The sequence below is a fragment of the Entelurus aequoreus genome, linkage group LG04 (genome assembly GCF_033978785.1).
Source record: "Entelurus aequoreus isolate RoL-2023_Sb linkage group LG04, RoL_Eaeq_v1.1, whole genome shotgun sequence".
Lineage (NCBI taxonomy): Eukaryota > Metazoa > Chordata > Actinopteri > Syngnathiformes > Syngnathidae > Entelurus > Entelurus aequoreus.
The window spans coordinates 59,596,357-59,620,798 of record NC_084734.1 but is presented as its reverse complement, the minus strand read 5'-3'; the positions used below and the strand labels follow the sequence as shown (position 1 = coordinate 59,620,798).

General features: G+C 37.3%; 1 protein-coding gene across 1 annotated transcript in view; it reads right to left on the bottom strand.

Moving 5' to 3' along the window:
- Window positions 1–4,694, bottom strand: part of mgarpa (mitochondria localized glutamic acid rich protein a) — a 34,445-nt gene extending 29,751 nt beyond the window's left edge. The window contains exon 1 of the mRNA XM_062045374.1: window positions 4,397–4,694. Within this exon, the coding sequence (XP_061901358.1) occupies window positions 4,397–4,472 (76 nt within the window). The 5' untranslated portion in view covers window positions 4,473–4,694. The remainder of the gene's footprint in view (window positions 1–4,396) is intronic.
- Window positions 4,695–24,442: the final 19,748 nt, after the last annotated feature.

Here is a 24,442-nt window from a genome sequence, read left to right as displayed (position 1 = left end):
CCTTAAATGCTTTTAAATCTAAACTGGGAGCGTTTGAAGGAGCCTCACTTATCTGTAACTGTTTTACTTGATGTTCATCCTGTCATTTTAATGTGTAATGTGAATGACATTTTATGTGTAACTCTGCTGCCTCTTGGCCAGGAATCCCTTGAAAAAGAGGTTTTTAATGTCAATGGGATTTTTTCCTGGTTAAATAAAGTTTGAATGAAAACATTTTTTTTTAAGTTGTATGTTTCATTAGCTATGTGCACATGGACACTCTGCAGTTTGCTCCAAACACGAGAAAGAAGCACCTTCTACTCACTTGTGATTGGTCAGACTGTGCCGAGCTCAAGCACATGGCTATTTTCATTACAATTAGCATGCCAAGCCACGCACACTTCTGCGGCGGATTACAAGTAAATTGCAACGTAACGAATAAATGTGCTTGGATTTGTGCATGCGAACACTTTAATATAGCTGAATTTTTACTTGCTCTGCCGTTTTCTGGATTTGTCCATTTTTAGTAGGAAAGCCACGCAACTCTCTTCACACGAGCCCCCTGGTCCTTATTTTCGATAGGTCATAAAATATATATAATTACCAATATCGACCGATATTAGAACACTTATATCATGATAGAGTTTCCAGCAACATGTGATGAAGGAATGCACCGTGCAGGGTTGAAATTCTACTGGATTTACATTAAAGGCCTACTGAAATGACATTTTTTTATTTAAACGGGGATAGCAGATCCATTCTATGTGTCATACTTGATCATTTCGCGATATTGCCATATTTTTGCTGAAAGGATTTAGTATAAAACAACGACGATAAAGTTCGCAACTTTTGGTCGCTGATGAAAAAAAAGCCTTGCCTATACCGGAAGTAGCGTGACGTCACAGGAGGTAGGATTCCTCACAATTCCCCGTTGTTTACAATGGAGCGAGAGAGATTCGGACCGAGAAAGCGACGATTACCCCATTAATTTGAGCGAGGATGAAAGATTCGTGGATGAGGAACGTTAGAGTGAAGGACTAGAGAGGCAGTGCAGGGTGTATCTTTTTTCGCTCTGACCGTAACTTAGGTACAAGGTCTCATTGGATTTCACACACTCTCCTTTTTCTATTGTGGGTCACGGATTTGTATTTTAAACCACCTCGGATACTATATCCTCTTGAAAATGAGAGTCGAGAACGCGAAATGGACATTCACAGTGACTTTTATCTCCACGACAATACATCGTTGACGCACTTTAGCTACGGAGCTAACGTGATAGCATCGGGCTCAAATGCAGATAGAAACAAAATTTTAAAAAACCCTGACTGGAAGGATAGACAGAAGATCAACAATACTATTAAACCATGAACATGTTAATACACGGTTAATAATTTCCAGCTTGGCGAAGCTTAACAATTGAAGCTAACTAACTTAGCTACGGAGCTAATGTGATAGCATCAGGCTCAAATGCAGATAGAAACAAAATTTAAAAAAAACCCTGACTGGAAGGATAGACAGAAGATCAACAATACTATTAAACCATGAACATGTAAATACACGGTTAATAATTTCCAGCTTGGCGAAGCTTAACAATTGAAGCTAACTACTTTTGATGTGGTTGTATGTGGTCAGAAGTACAGCATGTTCAATTAAGGAAGTCTCTTTTATTTAATGCAAGCAACAGCCACCAAATGAACTTGATATCCTATATTAACTAGCGCTAACACGAAACAGTGTACGGAGCGGCGGCGGCGGCGGGCGTTGTAGCTTTCGACAACACCCCAGCCGCCATCAGAGTCGGCAAGAAACATATATTTCCCCAAAGTTACGTACGTGACATGCACATAGCGACACGCACGTATGGGCAAGCGATCAAATGTTTGGAAGCCAAAGCTGTACTCACGGTAGTGGGTCTTGTATCCAGCTCAAACACAACACAACCTCCTGATTGTGTTGCTGTAGTCCGCTGCTAATACACCGATCGCACCTACAACTTTCTTATTTGTAGTCTCCATTGTCCATTAAACAAATTGCAAAAGATTTACCAACACAGATGTCCAGAATACTGTGGAATTGTTCGATGAAAACAGAGCAGTTTGTATGGTGACACATTGGGTACGAATACTTCCGTTGCCATCGTGACGTCACGCGCAAACGTCATCATACATCGACGTTTCCAACCGGAAGTTTAGCGGGAAATTTAAAATTGCACTTTATAAGTTAACCCGGCCGTATTGGCATGTGTTGCAATGTTAAGATTTCATCATTGATATATAAACTATCAGACTGCGTGGTCGGTAGTAGTGGGTTTCAGTAGGCCTTTAAATTAGGTTGTTTTAGCTTATAATCATGCTGCAAGATCTAGCATGTTGCATTCAATGTTTATTCCCATTAATTCCCATGGAAAGTGTCCAACTTTGAATATTCCCGGAATTTTGCAACCCTAGTGAGGATGCTTTTGTTTGCTTGACGCTGTCAAACTTGCAGGACACAGCTGTTATGTCATCAACATGCATTATCCCAATATAACGATAGTATTAAAAGCTCTATCGTCGGCCAAATGTATATCATTTATATCATATATATAGTGCAGCCCAGGATCAAATACTTTTAGCGAGAGACTGATTTTTTATTTCCAGCCTTTTGCAAGCCACATAAATGACCAGACCTGGCCATCGGGCCTTAAGTTTGACACCTGTTACCCAAGAATGTACAACAATTCTTCTCAACAAAAGAGGAGAAATATAACCTTAGAGGAAAATCGAATTTAAAACATTTGTATGCTCGTACAACACTCAAAATCTTTAGCATATCAGTATGTAGAATTAAATTATGGAATGGATTAACCAAAGAAATCAAACAAAGCACCAATATGAGTCAGTTTAAGAGACTGTTCAGACTACAAGTGTTCACAAAGTACACAGAACAATAAATTCTGATGAATATCTTGAACCCTTTTTTTAAATTCTATTTTTATTGAGACAAAGATTATTTATGTATTTAATATTTGTTTACTTAAGGTTCAAGGTTTTATTCGTCACATGCAGAGTACAACACAGTGAAATGCTTTTTTCCATGCTCTTCAGATATTGCGTACAGTGGGATCCAAACACTTGTTGCTGAATCTAATACACTAAATACAAAAAATACAAACATTTGAATAGCTCTGGTGTACATTAATTACAAGACAATAAGTTGCACAATAACTCCCAGTAGTTATGGTAGAAGTATCAGTACAAGTAAAAGTACAGTAGTCACATACAGTACCAGTGCAATGTCAAATAGTATAACAGTAAATACAGTATACACTTACTAAGGTATATTATTTGATTATTATTTATTTGTCCACTGTTATGTTACAGAGAACAAGGAAATAGGATAAAATTGCTAGTGTATGAAAAGGGGTAGGATAGGGCTGTAACAACTATTCGATCAAATCGATTAAAATCGAATATAAAAATAGTTGGCGATTAATTTAGTCATCGATTCATTGGATCTATGCTATGCGCATGCGCAGAGGCAATTTGTTTTATTTAAAAAAAGTATATATATATATATATATATATATATATATATATATATATATATATATATATATATATTTAATTTAACCTTTATTTATAAACAGCAACATGTACAAACAGCTGAAAAACAATAATCAAAATAAGTATGGTGCCAGTATGCTGTTTTAAAAAAAATAAAATACTGGAAAGGATAGAAATGTAGTTTGTCTCTTTTATCCAATTATTAATCGAAGTAATAATTGACAAATTAATCGATTATCAAATTAATCGTTAGTTGCAGCCCTAGGGTAGGATTAAATAAACTCTGCTTCTTCCTACTCCTTTTCGGACGTGCTGTTATGAAACAACTGGAAATGTGAGATGAATTACATTGTATTATTGTATGTATGTTCGAAATAAACTGAAACTGAACTGAACCTGTGATGTAGACCACAATAGTGTTTTAAATCTAGATTTAAAAAAATCATAATATACCCCTTTAGGATGTTTAAATGAGTTTCAAAAAGCACATTTTAACCAAACTCAAACAAAAAAATGTATTATTTTTTTTCGTGTGCATGACAACATACTGGCTGTTGAAGTTCTGGCGGACCCCAGGAAGGTAGGGGGAACCTAAATAACGGGAGTATGGTGTTATGTAAGCTTCACATTAGATGGTTGGACCACGGTCACACACCACGTGACGTGCAGTGGCAACCATGCTTCCATACAGTTGTGCGGTCAAGGTCACATTTGAACCTCATACTTTGTCGTGTAACATTTGTACAATTGATTCCAAAATTGTATATGTGGTATTTAAAATGGCAAATGTGAAAGGAGAGTCCTTATATATTTTGTGGGGACAATAAAAAGTAATGAAAGGATCAGAAGTAATATTTAGTGTAGACACTCACCATTCCGCGGCAAGTTGAAGGCTGCTGTCCTCGCCAAAGGTCCACACCTTTGCCAGGCCGCTCTGCAGGAAAACATATCTTCGTTACGTGGCTGCTAGCGTGTCGTCACTGGAGACTGCCCGAGCTGGTCTGGGGTCGGTGTGTGTGACAGCGGAGCAATGGCGGATAACCAGAGATGACCGAGTCGTTCAAAACCCGCGAGTCTTCAACAGACTGGCTGGAGTACGACTTGAGTCAGTAAAAATAATCGAGTTTGCCGTCACTACGTGCTCCTCCTTCTTTGGCTAATGGATGGATGGAACGCAACACATGTGGTGTGTCGCCACCTGGCGGAGGGGAGTATGTACATTCCTGTGGTATAAAACGTGACATTGGACTAGTGCTGAAGGGAAATCTCTGATTATTATTATTGTCTGAGTACAGGTAGGTTGTTGTAATGAGTAAATGATGCCTCAGTGAGTGTATGTGTCTGGCACACTCACTCCCTGAATGGAAACTGCACTGATACTGTGTTAGTGTCGCTTTGTCGCTATCTGCTGGATTAAACAAAAACTACATCTGACCTTCAAATAAAATAGTTTATTAAGATCCCCTTTAGCTGTAAACACATGAGCAGGCTTAAGACCCACCTTTTTGATTTGGCTTTTACCGAATATTTTTCAATTTTATTGAAGTCATTTGTACTTCACTTTTTTCCAATTAGTTATGCTAGATTTTTTATTTATTTAGTATATATTTACTGTAAATATATATTAGGGATGTCCGATAATGGCTTTTTTTTGCCGATATCCAATATTGTCCAACTCATAATTACCGATACCAATATCAACCGATACCGATATATACAGCCGTGGAATTAACACATTATTATGCCTAATTTGGACAACCAGGTAAAGATAAGGTCCTTTTTTTAAAAAAAATAAAAAATAAAATAAAATAAGATAAATAAATTAAAAACATTTTCTTGAATAAAAAAGAAAGTACAACAATTTACAAACAGTTACATAGAAACTAGTAATTAAGGAAAATTAGTAAAATTAACTGTTAAAGGTTAGTACTATTAGTGGACCAGCAGCACGCACAATCATGTGTGCTTACGGACTGTATCCCTTGCAGACTGTATTGATATATATTGATATATAATGTAGGAACCACAATATTAATAACAGAAAGAAACAACCCTTTTGTGTGAATGAGTGTTAATGAGTGTAAATGGGGGAGGGAGGTTTTTTGGGTTGGTGCACTAATTGTAAGTGTATCTTGTGTTTTTTATGTTAATTTAATTAAAAATAAATAAATAAAATAAAAAACGATACCGATAATAAAAAAAAAAAACGATACCGATAATTTCCGATATTACATTTTTTAAAGCATTTATTGGCCGATATTATCGGACCTCTCTAATATATATATATATATATATATACATATAATATTCATGTTTTACTTGTATTTTATCCTTTATTCTTACAATTTTACATATTTAATTATTTTCACTTTCCAGCGTTCCTCGAAGGGAGTCCCCTGCAATCAGGGATGATCGGCCATGGCTGTGGGGTTGTTTGTATCAGCGTCCTGGTGGCAGTGGTCTGGTGATCTCCTGGTGCAGATGGCCTCTGTGATAGTGTTTCTTCACTTGGCTCCTCTGTACTCAGCCATGCATTAGTTTGTGTGTGTGTATGATTATTGAGGATGTGGTTATTGGGGCACTGGTTTTGTTCATTACAAAATCCTACTGGGAACGCCTCGGGATCCCCCGGGAGGAGCTGGAGGAAGTGGCTCGGGAGAGGGAAGTCTGGGGCTCCCTGCTTAGGCTGCTGCCCCCGCGACCCGACCTCAGATAAGCGGAAGAGGATGGATGGATGTTTTAAAGTCTGTATATGACTTTGTGTTGCATTTCTTGTATGTATGAAAATCACTTTATAAAAGTTTGACTGATTATATCTTGAACCATGCATCATTTTTAATATTGGTTGACTGTAATGCAAAAAATATTTCATAATTTGACTAGTATATTCATTACAAAATCCTACTCCCTTTCAAGCCAATCTTTAAACTTATTCGACAGTGGTAATAATACCACTACCTCTGGAGCTGATGTCCCTTCATAGTCTAAATGTCAATGGAAACCCAGGATGGGTGATATGTCCAGGATGTACCTCACCTCCAACCCGTAGTCTGCTGAAAAAACTTTACAGGATGCTTCCACCAACATGCTGTAAAACATGGGACAACTTCCACAGGAGAAGCAAGCGGTTCTGAAATTTTACACGATATTGAATATTTCAATTTCCTTCTTTAAGAACATAATCCGCATCGCTGTGATATATAAAACGTGTCGGTGCATGTGCTTAACCTTCATGGAAACAATGGAACTGTAAATACAGTTGACTCATCTATGTTTCACATGACAAATGTTTATTACAGAATTCCAATCAGGAGGAACAAAACAGACACATACTGAAGGATGTGGCCCCTTGCACTGAAAAAGAAAGAAAAACATGTTTATCTGAAAATAGGTATTTTATATATAAATAGGTATTATATATATTAGGGCTGTCAAATTATAAACATATTTAATAGCAATCCAATTTTGTCTGTAGTTGACTCAAAAATAATCACAGATATACTTTTTTTTTATCTTTAAAAATAGTTTTACAAACTTGAAAATTTACCATCAACAAAACATGGATCGTTTACTTGCTTTAAGAAAATGTTTGTTTATTCAACAGTCTGCTTTCTTAAAAAGCTCAAGTCAGAATGGACATGCACACACACGCACACACACACCTTACCAGGATTTCACTCTAGACCGTTCCTAACTTTATACTCATGGACGTCTGTACTGTGCTGCTTAAGGAGCTGCAGGGGGGGACACAAATACAATATATTGCAACTTGTATCACAATCCGATGAATTAAAAAAATAATAATAATAACAAAATCAGTTAGAAAAGAAGATGTTATATTCTTGCTGTTGTTTACCAGACACTGAGACATTACACACAATATAACAGTATGCATGCTAAGACTGATTATCATTATAGTTTTTTTTTGTTATTACATTATAAAACGGACAGATGACCACCTGAAATAATCAGTTTATAAACCGCATACTATTTTATTCACACTGCCTACGTGCACCACCATTGTAGAAAAACTTATCCGAAAACTGATGCTTCATTTTTTGTTTTTTTGGTTCCTCCAATCAGGGGTCGCCACAGCGAGTCAATCGAATGTGTGATTTTGCTTTGTATTCACACCGGACGGCCCTTGTTTTACCTGGGCTTGGGACCACTGATGTGTTTCTGATGACAGTGACCAAGAATAATGCATTTACATAAGACAATACAATGACATTGCCAAGAAAGTGCAGCCTCATTCAATTTACAGTTTTATCTAACATGAAAAATATCTGGACCTTGCCAGCTCTTCATTTTATGTAAGGTATATATAAATACACAACCTCAGGAGGACAGCAACACATGACACACATAAGAAGGCGTGAGCCGATGCATCGATTGTTAAATGGGTCCATAGGCGACACATGACTTTCAATATCGATTAATAAATCTATTATTTTCTGTGATAGCTAAATCACAAAACAGAACCGCAGTACCTGGAAGTACATGATTTTGTTTGGAAGTCTATAGTATTTCTATATATATATTTCAACTTGCTCATACCGAAATATCTGTGAAAACAGTAAAACATTTTGGTGAAAGGAAGTCTTATTTCAAAAGGCACTTTATGTACACTTTACGTAACAGGAGCAACTTTTTGTTGTGCATAGTTTGGTCTGAATAAATAAAATACAATGGAGATGAATATGTTGGTTTAGTTTATTTAATGGATGCTGACAAACATATCGTGTTCAAAATAAATCCTGAATTGGGAAAAAGACGTATCAATATTTGTGATAAACATTATGACGTTTGACGTCAAGTAATTTGTAATGAAATAAGATAATACAAAATAAAATACATATCTTTGTGTTTTTATTCCTCATTAGTAGGGATGTTCCGATACCAATATCGATCACAACTGTACATAGTATGTGCTATCGACGGTTTAATAAGATCTACACGATATACACAACATACAATTGTTTACAATTAACTGAACAATAACTAAAACAAGCAAAAACTGAAAATCTGCTAGTCATTAAAAACATTTGGTGTTTGCCCTCAAAGTCCTCCTGTGTCCAGGATATTATGCCCAGAGTTTGCAAACATCCAAAACAATATAATGATTTAAGAAAAACAAAATAACGATATTATCCCTCTAGTATCGATCATATACTGATACTATCCTTAGTATAAACACCACCAACTTAAAGATCGATCCGATTCCCCTCTTACGTAGTGTGTATTGACTGTGACAATGCTGACACACTAACAGTTGTAATAACATCCTCTCTCTAACTCTACTAATCTACTTGTTAATGTCCTGTTAATAACTGCTCACATAAGATACTAAGAAATGCAGTTTATTTGCTATAACAGAGGATATTACTATTAGTTTAAGGGAGTGTTTTCACATTGGAGATACATAATTAGTAGCTTGTCAGCCAGAGAGGATCGACATTAAAATGCATTAATCTGCAATGGTTGATCACATACTTTTTAACAAAAGTCGCCCGATACCGATCGGCACATCCCTAATTATTAGTATAATCTTTTCATCTTTTTCTCATGAAGTTATGCCTTTTTGCTCCATCTTCCCATGTTGTTAGATTTTTTTGTTTACTTAATTTCTACAATGTATCAAAGGCTTCCACCTTCTTTCTTTGCATGGGTGATGCACGTGTGTTGGGTCGCATCAAAAGTAATTTGTGTTAAATATTATGCTTTTAGTTGAACCATTAAATAAAAGATAATTCCTTGATCATGGTACCAGTCTGGATTAGGGCTAGCTGACCAAAGTTGTGACCCGGGTTGGATCATTCTTTCATGCACAGATTTGGGCATCTCTGTGTAGCTGACCTTACAGAGCACGGAAGAAGATCCCTGCATGACTATCTGTTGGCTTCCCGATAGACTGGACTCCCACGTTATCGATTGATTTAACAAATCAATAATTATACCCACTCGACATCCATCGCAGCCAATCACCCTGGAAGGGTGGTCCCTACATCTGCAGTCCCTTCTCAAGATTTATTTTCTTTCCCCCGCTGGGATCTTTTGAGTTTTTCCTTGCCCGGATGTGGGTTTAGATCAGGGGATCTTGTTGTGAGTTTTTGAAGCCCTTTGAGACACTTGTGTTTAAGGGCTTTATAATACATTTTGATCGATTGATCATTGTTTTGTAATGGAGATACCTGAATTACTCTAGGAATTGTTTCACCCCTAATCTACAGTGATTACCTTATTTTAGGGCTGTGCAATATATCGAGTTTGTAAGATATATCGATATATTTTTAAACAAGATATGAATTAAGAAAATATCGTAATATCAATGTAATTTATTTAACGTTAAAATTGCCAAACGCCGCTTATTTATTGTGTTCCTTGTTCTCCCCCGTTCCCCCTCCATGGGCTACTAAGCCCCTCCCCGGCGGTATAGCTCGGTTGGTAGAGTGGCCGTGCCAGCAACTTGAGGGTTCCAGGTTTGATCCCCGCTTCCGCCATCCTAGTCACTACCGTTGTGTAGCAAGACACTTTACCCACCTGCTCCCAGCGCCACCCGCATTGGTATAAATGTAACTTAGATATTGGGTTTCACTATGTAAAAGCGCTTTGAGTCACTAAAAAAAAGAGCTATATAAATATAATTCAATTCGATTCAATCCCCTTCTTCCTTCCAAGATGTGCTTGCCTTGCACGTATAAAAACATCCATGATGAGTCACGATTGGTTAGGGCGGGTCATCGAACCGGGAAAGGAAATCACAAAGTGCCTGCCTGCAAATGTATTTTTTTATCTGAGTTTGATACATTTTGTATTATTTGCACAGCTATGTTATTTATTTTACGTAGAAAGACATTTTTTCTTTTTTATTTATGTTATGTAATTCTGTACTATTTAAACCGTTTCTTTTCTGTGCTGCTAATAGCCATCTTGACTAACTGGGTTAATAAAAATGCTACTGACTGTTTACAGAACAGTTGTCATTCACTTCAATTTTACTGAATATCGCTCAAAAATTGTATATCTTTATATATATACTTTCACTGAAAAATATATCGAGGTATATATCGAATATAAGTAAGAATATATCGAGATATACTTTTTCCTCCATATCGCCCAGCCCTACCTTATTTATATCGTTGTGGGTTGTGCAGCCCTTTGAGACACTTGTTATTTAGGGCTATATAAATAAACATTGATTGATATTTATCGGAAGACTTCACCATGCCTAACTTAAAAACTGAAAAAGAGTGTATTCTTTTTTCCAATCCAACTGTAACTAGTTATTCATGATAGTTAAATTGTGTGAAAGTAGCCATCTAGAAAACGAGGACATCCTCAGTTTTTACAGTTCCTCAAGTAAATATGTCTGTTATTTAGTATTTACCAGGCCCCACAGGAAAACAGACGATCCAAAGGCAAGACCCACTCGAAACCAGTTGGGAGAGACTGTGTCGTTCTTGGAGGCTGTAAACATAGACCTGGATCCAGCTGCAAACATGTGTAAACGCACCGAAAACACAAGGGTTGAATCACTCATTTATTTGCACTTCTGCATCACTTATAACGATACTTACTATAAGCTATCATATTTATCCACTACAGACAAAATAAGTACGCAACATTAAATCAAACGACGGGTGTTTTATTAACAGTAATAGGAGACTTTGCACTACGCCAATGCAGAGAGATTGCTAAGCTAAGGTCACCCTTCAAGAATAGCACTCACATGTTTCAGAACGGTCACTGTGGTCAAAATGAAGGACAATGTCCAAAATGCTCACCTTTGTTGACAATAGAAGCTCGGGCAAGTAATTTAATCAAAGTCATTTTCTCGCCGTGCTGTTTACCTAGTTTCCGCAGTTTCTTCTTCGTGTTTAATTCTTCTTTTTCTTCTTTTGTTTAATGGCGGTTGGCAAGCAACCTTCTGATGCGCACTACCGCCACCTACTGAAATGGAGTGTAGACCGAGGTGGAACTGTCACGCCAAATTTCCCGTGACAACGCCAAATTTCTTCCCTGGGGGTTGAAAATGATTTGCAAACCATTGTATTCCGTTTATATTTACATCTAACACAATTTCCCAACTCATATGGAAACGGGTTTGAATAAGTGACTAAACGTCCGAGATCAAAACTGGGAATATAATCCCAGAGAAGGGGGAAAAAAAGGGGGGAAAAAACGGTCAGCTATTTTTAAATTGAAGAAACAATATGATTAAGTTATATATACATGCGTATATCCTACATAAACAATGTATGAATACATTAGATATCTACAGTGTATATATCTTAGGGACCTATAGACTGTATCTCTGTTGCTGCAGCAGTATAGTTTATTCTGTCTTGACACTTTGTATTGATAATTTGTATTACATTCTTCCCTTTAATGATAATGTTTACAGTTATTGTTTTATATGTATTTTTTATGTATATCGCTTTGTAGGGCTGCAACTAACAACTAGTTTGATAATCGTTTAATCGGTCGATTATTGTTTCGATTAATCGATTAATAATCGGATAAAGAGACAAACTACATTTCTATCGTTTCCAGTATTTTATTGAAAAAAACAGCATACTGGCACCATACTTATTTTGATTATTGTTTCTCAGCTGTTTGTAAATGTTGCAGTTTATAAATAAAGGTTTATAAAAAACAAACAAACAAAAAAAAGTAGCCGCTGCGCATGTGCATAGCATAGATCCAACGAATTGATGACTAAATTAATCGCCAACTATTTTTATAATCGATTTTAATCGATTAGTTGTTGCAGCCGGGCAGCACGGTGGCAGAGGGGTTAGTGCATCTGCCTCACAATACTAAGGTCCTGTGTAGTCGTGAGTTCAATCCCGGCCTCGGGATCTTTCTGTGTGGAGTTTGAATGTTCTCCCCGTGACTGCGTGGGTTCCCTCCGGGTACTCCGGCTTCCTCCCACCTCTAAAGACATGCACCTGGGGATAGGTTGATTGGCAACACTAAATTGGCCGTAGTGTGTGAATGTGAGTGTGAATGTTGTCTGTCTATCTGTGTTGGCCCTGTGATGAGGTGGCGACTTGTCCAGGGTGTACCCCGCCTTCCTATGGTCATACTCTTGTTTGCTAGCGGCTACGATTTCAGTACTATTGAAGATCTTTGCTCCTTCTCAACTCTGTGGTGATATTATTTTCACAAAATACAACCACTAGTTCGTTAATGTTAAATATTACTTGTGAAAAGTAATCCCCCGATTCCTATTTTCAACAGTCCGCTCATTTGAGCAGGAAAACGCTGAACACCAGCCTGGCATCTTTGTTTTCTACCTGTGTCGCCGGCTTCTCATCCCCACTTCAAGATGGCGGCCGAATTTCTCACGTCACAGCGGCCAATGCTGCGTCTACTTATAAGATGTCTATTGGTGGAACCCTACTCCAGTATTTTTCAACCTTTTTGGAGCCAAAGCACATTTTTTTCATTGAAAAAAATGCGGAGGCACAGACACCACCAGCAGAAAACATAAAAAATGTAAACTCGGTATAGTCGATATTGACAGTAAAACGTCATTGTTGCAATTGTTGGATATGACTTTAAACCATAACCAAGCATGCATCACTATAGGTCTTGTCTCAAAGTACTGTCACAACCTGTCACATCACGCCGTGACTTATTTGGAGTTTTTTGCTGTTTTCCTGTGTGTAGTGTCTTGCGCTCCTATTTTGGTGGCTTTTCCTGTTTTGTTGGTATTTTCCTGTAGCATTTTCATGTCTTCCTTTGAGCGCTATCCCCCGCACCTGCTTTGTTTAAGCAATCAAAACTATTTCAGTTGTTTTTATCCTTCTTTGTGGGGACATTGTTGATTGTCATGTCATGTTCGGATGTACTTTGTGGACGCCGTCTGCTCCTCACGCTGTAAATCTTTGCTGTCATCCAGCATTCTGTTTTTGTTTACTTTGCAGCCAGTTCAGTTTTAGTTTCGTTTTCCATAGCCATCCCTAGGCTTCAATGCCTTTTTTAGGGGCACTCACCTTTTGTTTATTTTTGGTTTAAGCATTAGATACGACGTTTACAAAGCAATTAGCTACCTGCTGCCACCTACTGATATGGAAGAGTATAACACGGCTACTCTGCCGAGCTCTACACAGCACCAATACTCAACAACGGCACTTTATTTGCAGATTATAATTACTGGTTTGTATAAAATATTTTTAACCCAAATAGGTGAAATTACATAATCTCCCACGGCACACCAGACTGTATCTCATGCACTTTTGACCTTAGTAGAATAATCCTCTAAACTCTAAAGGATTCTGTGACTAAATACAAACACATGCTCGCTCACAATTGTATAAGAAAATGGTACACGCTATAAGTCACCACATATTTGGGTACTAAATTAGTCTGATTTCTAAAATAGTTCGGTTTTCTGAATTTTACACCTACATGTAAAGTCCCAGTGTCTATGCACGCTCTCTAATGCGACTATGGATCATACACCGTGTGCCTCCCATGGACTGGAGGGCGCTTATTTCCCTTTAGCGCGGATTAATGCATTGCTTTTACGGTTGACCTATGACATCATACGAGGCATCTGGGCTCCTTTTGAGAAAACAGCCTAGCTTTGCTGTACCTTAAGGGCTGCTGTAATACTGGCACAAATGACAAATAGCACGTCTCTAATGGCTATGTAAATGACAATGGTGGGCCGAGCATTTTCCACCTAGGCCTTCAGTGATGCCCTACTTAGCCCGACTTCAATAAATACCTCTAAAAATATCATAATTTATGTCACCGCATGACCACGGCTGGAGAAATACTACACAGAAACACAATTGTGCACTACCAAGTATTGAAACAAATCAACAGTATACAAAACGGGTTATTTTCTGGCGCATTTAAAAATCAATAAACCCGCATGAGCAATTAAAACATATCTGTATGTGGTGCTGTCAAAATTAAAATAATTGTAGAAAACATATTAACGTAAACGTGAAAAAAATAAGGAAATAAAATACTTGAACTTACAATTTGCAGCCCCCATTGGAAGCTGTAAATCAGAGGTTTAACCAGAGGAATGGTTGATTCGATTGAAAGTGGCAAACAAACCATTTCGCCGCACTGCAAAAAGTCAGTGTTCAAAAACAAGAAAAAAAATTAAAAAATTAGGGGTATTTTATTTGAACTAAGCAAAATTATCTGCCAATAGAACAAGAACATTTGGCTTGTCAAGACTTTCCGAAACAAGTAAAATTAGCTAACCTCAATGAACCCAAAAATACCTTAAAATAAGTATATGCTCACTGATAACAACTGTACTACTATATGAGTATGTATTTTCTATTGTTTCATTGAAAATAAAACAGCAAAGTCCATTTGGCTGTCATCTGTTTTAATATGAGACACAATTGTGTCAAAATCAATGTCATGATCTGTGGTCTGGATTATGTTTTTGTTATTTTCTGTTTGTTATGGACTCTTTTAGTTCCTGTTTGCGCTCCCTTGTTTGTTTATTTACCATGGCGACTTATTAGTTTCACCTGCCTCATGTGTTCGGAACACGTACTTGCTCTAATTAAGAGACTATTATTTAAGCCTGTCTTTGCCAGTTAGTCGGCCTGGCGACATTGCTCTTTTCATGCTCGTTTCATGCCATTGCTTCATTCATGCCGCAGTAAATCTTGTTCTTCTATGCCATAGTTTGGTTGGTTGTTTTCTATGTCCATAGTTTAGTCTAAGTGATAGCTTATGTTTCCTGTGTTAAGTTTTATGTTCCTTAGCCTCTCGTGCAATCGGCACGCTTTCCTTTTGTTTTAGTTCCTGTCTTTTGTCCTGTGTAGCTAGGTTAATAAAAAATATGTTCGTACCTGCTACCTTTGTCCGGAAAAGTCCGATTGCATCCCGAGAGAACAATCCTCGCAGTAAGCTGCGAAAACCCCCTCGTCGTGACAGTCATGATTTTTTTTTTCATGCTTGAAATAAGAAATTATTACTTTACAAAAGTAGTTTTATACTTGCGAGTGTTGATGACACAGCTTTGCAACAGTTGCTATTCTAGTTTCAAGCATGTTTTACTCAATATAGGTCATAAAATCTCAGCTACAAGCTGTAATATCTTACTGAGATAATTTAGGACCAAAATCCTTAAAACAAGTAAAACACTCTAACATAAAATCTGCTTAGTGAGAAGAATTATCTTATCAGACAGAAAATAAGCAAATATCACCCTTATTTGAGATATTTAATCTTACTTACATTTCAGTTTTTGCAGTGCAGCTGGGACAGCTTAGCTAGCTCGGGAGTCGGACGACCTCGTCTCACAAAAGCTAGCTTCTCTAGAAATGTTCTTCTTCAAAACGACCTTGCAAGTTTATATTTGCAACCTAAGCATATTTGCCAACCTTGAGACCTCCAATCTCGGGAGGTGGGGGGGGGGGCGGGGGGTCGTGGTTGGGATGGGGGCGTGGTTAGGGGCGTGGTTAAGAGGAGAGTATATTTACAGCTAGAATTCACCAGCTCAAGTATTTCATATATATATATATATATATATATATATATATATATATATATATATATATATATAAATACTTGACTTTCAGTGAATTTTAGCTATATATATATATATATATATATATATATATATATATATATATATATATATATATATATATATATATATATATATATATATATATATATATATATATATAATTTAATTGAATGGAATTATTTATTTCAAACCTGCACTGTACAACAACACACTTTTTTTTTTTTTTTACATTTTGGCAGTGACATTTATGCAAGGCTTGAAAAGGGGTTGGATGAAGCAAATGCTTATAATATCCCAACCCCTCTCACTCATTCCACATAAACAATATAATACAAGAACAATACTATACAAACAAAAACAAGAAAAGCTCCTGTACAGTAACAATACAATAGTACCATTGTTACTATGAGACAAGACAAGGCGAGACAAACACACACACACACACACACACACACACACACACACACACGCACACACACACACACACACACACACACACACACACACACACACACACATAGGCCCAAACACTCTCTGACCATACACATATATATGCAACATGTATATATATATATATATATATATATATATATATTTATTTTATTATATATATAAATAAAATAAATACTTGAATTTTAGTGTTCATTTATTTACACATATACACACACACACACACATACACACACACACACACAACACTCATCTACTCATTGTTGTACTTGAAAGTACAATGCTTTGTTAAGGGTTGAATTGTCCATCCTCTTTCTATTCTCTGTCACTATTTTTCTAACCAAGCTGAACACCCTCTCTGATGATGCATTGCTGTGTGGCACGCACTAAAGTGCTTTCATCAAATGCACGAGAGTGTGGAATCTTCCATCTCTCCCTAGCATGGCCCAAAACCGGTCAATCCTTGCTTCCTGGGGAAGATCTTCCCTGGCAAGCAATTGGTACTCCAGTACTTGTACCCGGAGGCTGGTCAGGTCCAATCACAGCTGCGGCAGACATTTCTTTTTTGGGGCGTGGCCTCCAGCTCCGGCTGAATACCGGGAGTTTGTCGGGAGAAAATCTCTGTCGGGAGGTTGTCGGGAGAGGCTCTGAATATCGGGATTCTCCCGCTAAAAACGGGAGGGTTGGCAAGTATGAACCTAAGTCAATGTTTTGCTCTCTTTTGGCCATCGTGGGTTAAAAAAGCGAGTAAATATCAGACGCTAACATCACGTTCAACGGTTCAACGTGTGGCAACCTAGGGAGGCCTACTGTCAACAACTCGTGATCTGATTGGCCACTGCAAATGTCTATCAACTGCATGTGCCCCGTTCACCCACATTGCACAGACCACCGCATTGTTTATCCAGAAGGCCTTCGCAAATTTCATACAGCATGGCAACAAGCTAGCTGAATTCTGATTTGATAAAAGCTCTGACATAAAAACAGCAACAATGGTGATTAATACTTTTATATAGTTTAGGGAAAGTAAATTAAAAATAAAATGAACTTTTATCAATTTATGATCATGATTTATGTTACCAGAGAAGGTCTTGCCCTTGCCCTGATGGCCCAGCAGTACCTAATAATATATTATAAGTGAGGATGCAGAAATATGATGGGAATATCAATACATCACTTCATTAGGTGTATGTGTATGCTATAGCAATATATGTAGTCCATCCATCCATCCATTTTCTGCCGCTCATTCCCAGTAAGCATTAAAAATACTCAAATCATTCATATGCTAATGTTGGCATATTCACGTTTTATGCTAGCAATTGAGATATTTTTATATGCGTAAACCTAAAAATCATGGATTTTGATACTTGGCGTCATCTTGCAAGCATGCTAACGTTTCTTTTGTTAACAAAAGTGACATAATGTAAGGTATGCTAACATAACATTAGAATATATCTATGCTAACCTTAGCATGCTAACTTCTTTAGTAGGTTTTTATTACATAAAACACTTTTCGTGGAAATCCTCTTTTTGGTCTCAGTATGGGAAAAAAAAACATTTCAGTGCTGACAAATGTGTGTGACGCACTTCATTTTTCATATTTTTGTCATGTTATTAGATTCATTTTGTAGAGATCAGGAATTTATGTGTAGTGTTGGATCAAATAAGACAGTATTATTAGGTCTTTAAACGTGTCTGAATTTAATGATGTTCTCACAGGTTACCCAGCAGGCACAAGACGTTGATACAACATTGATTAAACATGCATGTCCTTTAAAATTGACTTTGAAACATCCATCCATTTTCTACCGCGTGTCCCTTCTGGGGTTGCGGGGTGCGCTGGAGCCTATCTCAGCTGCATTCGGGCGGAAGGCAGGGTACACCCTGGACAAGTTGCCACCTCATCACAGGGCCAACACAGACAGACAGACAACATTCACACACTAGGGCCAATTTAGTGTTGCCAATCAACCTATCCCCAGGTGCATGTTTTTGGAGGAGGGAGGAAGCCGGAGTACCCGGAGGGAACCCACGCAGTCACGGGCAGAACATGCAAACTCCACACAGAAAGATCCCGAGCCCGGGATTGAACTCAGGACTACTCAGGACATTTGTATTGTGAGGCACATGCACTAACCCCTCTTCCACCGTGATGCCCAATGTTGCAAAATAGTTGTATTTGTAAATTGAGACAACGTTGATGTCTAGCGTTGGATACAGGTTGTTGGTTGGGGAATTATCAAATTTGAAAGGTCAAATCAACGTCACATCCTGACATTGAATAAACGTTGTCTAAAAGTTGTTTCAACGTTGGATTTGTTTTGTTGAATATTGGTTGGGAAATTACCAACATTCTGTTAGAACCCAACATTGATTAAACGTCGTCAAAAAGCACATTGTTTCAACATTAAGTTTGAGTTGCTCAACGTCAGGACCTAATTCAACAAGTTATCAACGTTGTTTCAATGTATTTTGCCTCCTGGGGACAAGAATAAAAAATAATTTACATAAAAACTGATTCAACAACTCTGTGAAGACACTTTACTGTTTGTTGTCTCATATTTTGTTCCTCTCTACTCCAGGAACTCGTTCATCAAACTCAGTTCGCTATCCAAGGTGATCAAGTCGTCTTCTTCAACTTTCCCTCTTGTCTGGAGTGATGCCTGTAACTTCCCATCCACTTCCCCGTTTCCTCCCAGCTCTAGGTAGCCTTTCCCATGAAGATTGGTTGCCCCGGCCCAATTCATCTCCATTCCTCCTTCTCTCTCATCTTTACTTTTGACAGGGTGGACCAAAAGAACGCCCTGTTCATAAACAGGGCTCCCATCAGGGCTCTCGACTCCCTCTGCTGCTTGGCTGTCACAGTCCACACTTGACGTATGAGCATTCGGATCCATGGTGACCGCGACCTTGCCTGTGCAGAGACCCATGACTTCAGTGTCGTCAGCTGGTCGGCAGTCAAATTTAAACCAAGTTCCTTTTAAAGATTCTTCAACATATTGCATGTGTGCTTTGTAGTAATGAATAGTAGGAAAACATCCATTGATAAAAAGTAGATTCCTTGTTTGATTAGTAGTTTGCAGGCAGCGTTTTCCTTTTTCCAGTTTCTTCGTCGCATAATAATCTTGGCTAAAGAAATGCGGAAGTGTGAAGAAAACCAAAGAGTTGATCCACAAGCACACAAAAAAATCAATACAATTTCTTTAAATCGTTCCAATGTTCTGTTCTGTGAGGAAACTCCAAGTCATGCTGCAAAGAAAGTGACCTCTCAGAGTCAGACCTCCCTTTCCTCCCCTTTATACCATAGAACATGTTGCATAGAGATACGTAAAACATGTTACATAGAGATACATAGAACATGTTGCATAGAAATACATAGAATACAGAAATAAATAGAACATGTTGCATACAGATACGTTGAATACAGAAATACATAGAACATGTTGCATAGATATACATATAACATAGAGATACATAGTACATTGAGATACATTGAACATGTTGCATGGGGATACATAGAACATAGAGATACATAGAACATGTTGCATGGATATACATAGGACATGGATACATAGAACATGTTGCATAGAGATACATAGAACATAGACTTACATAGAACATGTTGCATAGAGATACATAGTACATGTTGCTTGGGGATACATAGAACATAGACTTACATAGAACATGTTGCATAGAGATACACAGTACATGTTGCATAGAGATACATACAGATACATAGACCATGTTGCATAGTGATACATAGTACATAGCGATACATAGAACATGTTGCATAAAGATACATAGAACATAGCGATACATTGATCAAGTTGCATAGAGATACATAGAACATAGGGATACATAGAACATGTTGCATATAAATACATAGAACATAGGGATACATAGACCATGTTGCATATAAATACATAGAACATAGAGATACATCGAACATAGGGATACATAGCACATGTTGCATATAAATACATAGAACATAGGGATACATAGACCATGTTGCATATAAATACATAGGACATAGAGATACATAGAACATGTTGCATAGAGATACATAGACATAGAGATACATAGACCATGTTGCATAGAGATACATAGAACATACGTTTACATAGAGATACATAGAACATAGCGATACATAGAACATGTTGCATAAAGATACATAGTACATAGCGATACATTGATCAAGTTGCATAGAGATACATAGGACATAGGGATACATAGGACATGTTGCATAGAGATACATAGAACATAGAGATACATAGAACATGTTGCATAGAGATACATAGACATAGGGATACATAGACCATGTTGCATAGAGATACATAGAACATAGATTTACATAGAGATACATAGAACATAGCAATACATACAACATGTTGCATAAAAATACATAGCACATAGCGATATATTGATCAAGTTGCATAGAGATACATAGGACATAGGGATACATAGAACTTGTTGCATAGAAATACATAGAACATAGAGATACATAGAACCTGTTGCAGAGAGATACATAGAACATAGATATATGTTTGTACAGAGAACATGTTGCATAGAGATACATAGAAGTTCTATGTATCTCTATGCAACATGTTCTATGATAGAACATGTTGCATAGGGATATATAGAACATAGAGATACATAAGACATGTTGCATATAGATGGCTCCCCTGACACTTACCAGAGTTACAACTACATGACTGCAATACAGATTTCTTGGTCTGCAGTATTTTACTTTGAAAAACTAAAATATACTAATACATTCCTGGTCAATTTTTAAGACCAGTTAAAAATTTGCAAGAATGTATATTTTGCAATTTTAGGTCTAAAAAAGTTTGTCAATGCAAAAAAATGTAAAAAAAAATGGTAGTGAAACAAACAAGCATTGAACTAAAATAGGCTTTTCATCACCTAATCAAAAGCTTAAAAGTCTTTTTAAAGGCCAAAATATTCTAATAAATTGGGATTCAATGTCATTTTTGTCAGGCACTCACACTTTCATGATCTGTTCAAGGCAAAGGCAAAAAAAAGTTGTCTTTTGAACACGGTCAGATTGTTGAGCTCCTTTTTGGATTTTGAAACTCTACTTAGAAACTTCCTATTTAATTCTAAAATGTAAATCATTTTTCAACTACAGTTGTCTTCAATTTTGGATCATGAGTGTAAACAATATGCTAAATACTAATGCTATTAATCCTACTCTATGAGGGCGAGATGAAGCCTCAAAAAGTACACCTTATTCAATCCACTGATTACGTCATGTCTTTTGAGCCTCACTAGTTTTTGACATATTCTATCAGTAAATGCACATCTCATGAGGCACCTGGAATGACCATTAGCAGTCTTCAGTGTCATCCTATGATCACATCATAAATACATCAATTGTACACATAAGTGATAGTTTTGTTCATCAGCAAGGCAATAATATGATTTGTAAACACCAATATTTGTTTATGCATCAAGTCGTAGGCCAGGGTTGTTTAACTAGCGACACAGGGGCCAAATCCGGCCCAGGAATGACACCATACCAGCCCCCGAGTTCAGTTCAAAATTTGGGAGACAAACATATTTGCAGCAAATTCCTAAAAACACTAGAGTGTTCCTGTGAATAGAGGAAGTTGGACCAGTGTAAACACATTGGCAGATCCTGCATTGACTTTTTAATCTTGCTAGCAAACATAGAACACAGGGGTCTAAACTTGTGACTTACATAATTGAGGCAATCCTCATCTTATTTTTTACAGTTAAACATTTTTTTTCGTTAAGGTTCATTCTTTTCGTAATGTGATTTATTTAACTAAGGTGTTGCTGTGTTTACTTCAAATGCAGCCATTTGTTCAACTTCTTTACTTCTACTAGTAGTTAGGGGTGTGACTCTTTTGGCTTCTCACGATTCGATCCGATTCCAATTCCTGGGGTGACGATTCGATTCCGAATCGATTCTTGATTCAATGCAACTGTGGATTCAAACCGATTATCACGTTGTATTATTTCGTAACAATAATTATAATGAAACTTTTTCAAAACAGTTTACATTTTAGAAAAGCTCGTTCTGATTGCATGGATTTGGCCTGAAAACGTATTTTTAAAATGTATTCTTAATAATCTTTTATTTTTAATTGATTTTTGAAAATGAGAAATCGATTTAGAATCGGGATGAATAAGAATTAATCAAATGTTGTGCACACCTGCTAGTAATGTTCCTCAAGTTTCCATTTTAGGTCCTCTTTTTCATCTTTTGGGCTATTTAACTGGTGGCCTGCGAGTCCGGTTCAAAACACTTGCAAGAGACTCACATTTTTGCAGAATGTTCTTAAAAACACTATTATAGAGATTTTCTTTGACTTGCTTTTTTGCACAAGGTCCTTAAACACATCATCCTGTAACTCTGACTAAATAAATAGTCCTGTATTATTCCGGAGAGCCTCTACAATAGATCATTTATTTTGGTCTAATAGTGAAGGGAGAAGTCCAGCCCCCCCAGTCCTTAGCTTTCTGGAAATGTGAACCCCCAAAATAATTTAGTGGAATATTCCTGTCATAGGGTATTTATCTCAGTAACCAACAACCAGCAGGGTAGGTCTAACACGTCAGGAAACATCATTAATGTTTCCATTGTCTAAGTGGATGCTTCATGGTCCTTAAGAGCAGAAGGTTTGAGCAGGTGGCATTATCTCATCCATCTGACATGATCATCTGAGGGCCCTTCATGTCCAATCACACAAACCCGCTGGCTGTTTGTGGCAGTTTGGCATCGTTGAACAGCTCAGAGTCACAGTGACTCAATTATAACTTTATCTTTCAAATTTGATAGATTAAGATAACAATTTAAGGTTAGGATGGAAACATTACATTTTTTAACTTTGCTTTGGATTATTGTGTTACCTAGTAGGAACTGAGCAAAGTAAAATATGAGGTGAAAATATAAGTCCAACCCTCAGTTCCCAAATGTGCTTATTTACCTCATATACTGTATAACTTTGAACTATACATTCTCACCTATTTTCATCACTTTTCCTGGTGTGGCTAGAAGGCAACATGCTTCTAATGTTTCACCCCTATCTTTTCTTATTTGCTTCTTCTGTTTGTTATTCTGTCATCATTGCCATCTGCATTTCTATCCACGTCACTCCTCTAACGACACAAGCTGGAAGATGTCTCTGGGCCGCATGCACATGAAACTAGAACTGTCTCGGACTAAGGATTTTCGGAGTCAAATCTGATGTCAGATTTTGCCCAATCAATCGAATACATGGCCGTTAATTTTTAAAAGAGAGTTCTCCCTGTGACTGGGTGGGTTCCCTGCGGGTACTCCAGCTTCCTCCCACCTCCAAAGACATGCACCTGGGGATAGGTTGATTGGCAACACTAAATTGGCCTTAGTGTGTGAATGTTGTCTGTCTATCTGTGTTGGCCCTCCGATGAGGTGGCAACTTGTCCAGATGGATGAATAAATAAAAGGATATGTAGTGGTCACTGGTCACTATGTGTCAGTAACGTCACATGGATGTGCTCTCACGCTTACACACATCTTTTAAAGTTAATTATAGGCCTGATGCAAAGCAAGGCAGCTTATTGTGGCTAATATTTACTTTGGGCCTGGCAAAGCAGCTCATTTTTTTATTGCTCATAAATAATGGTCCTTTGTTATGGGCCTGCTGCGAAGCAATGCAGCCTATTTTAATAATGCTCATATTTATTATAGGCCTGTCAAAGCAGCCTATTTTATTATCGCTCAATAAATAATGATCATTTGATATGGGCCTGCTGCAAAGCAAAGCAGCCCACTTTATTATCACTCATACAGCTGAACCTCGATTTACGAACGCCTCTATTTGCGACCTTTTCGGTCTACGAACTTTTAGATCAAGCCAAATATACCTCCTATGGACTGGCTAAATCAAATAAAATCAAAATCAAATCAACTTTATTTATA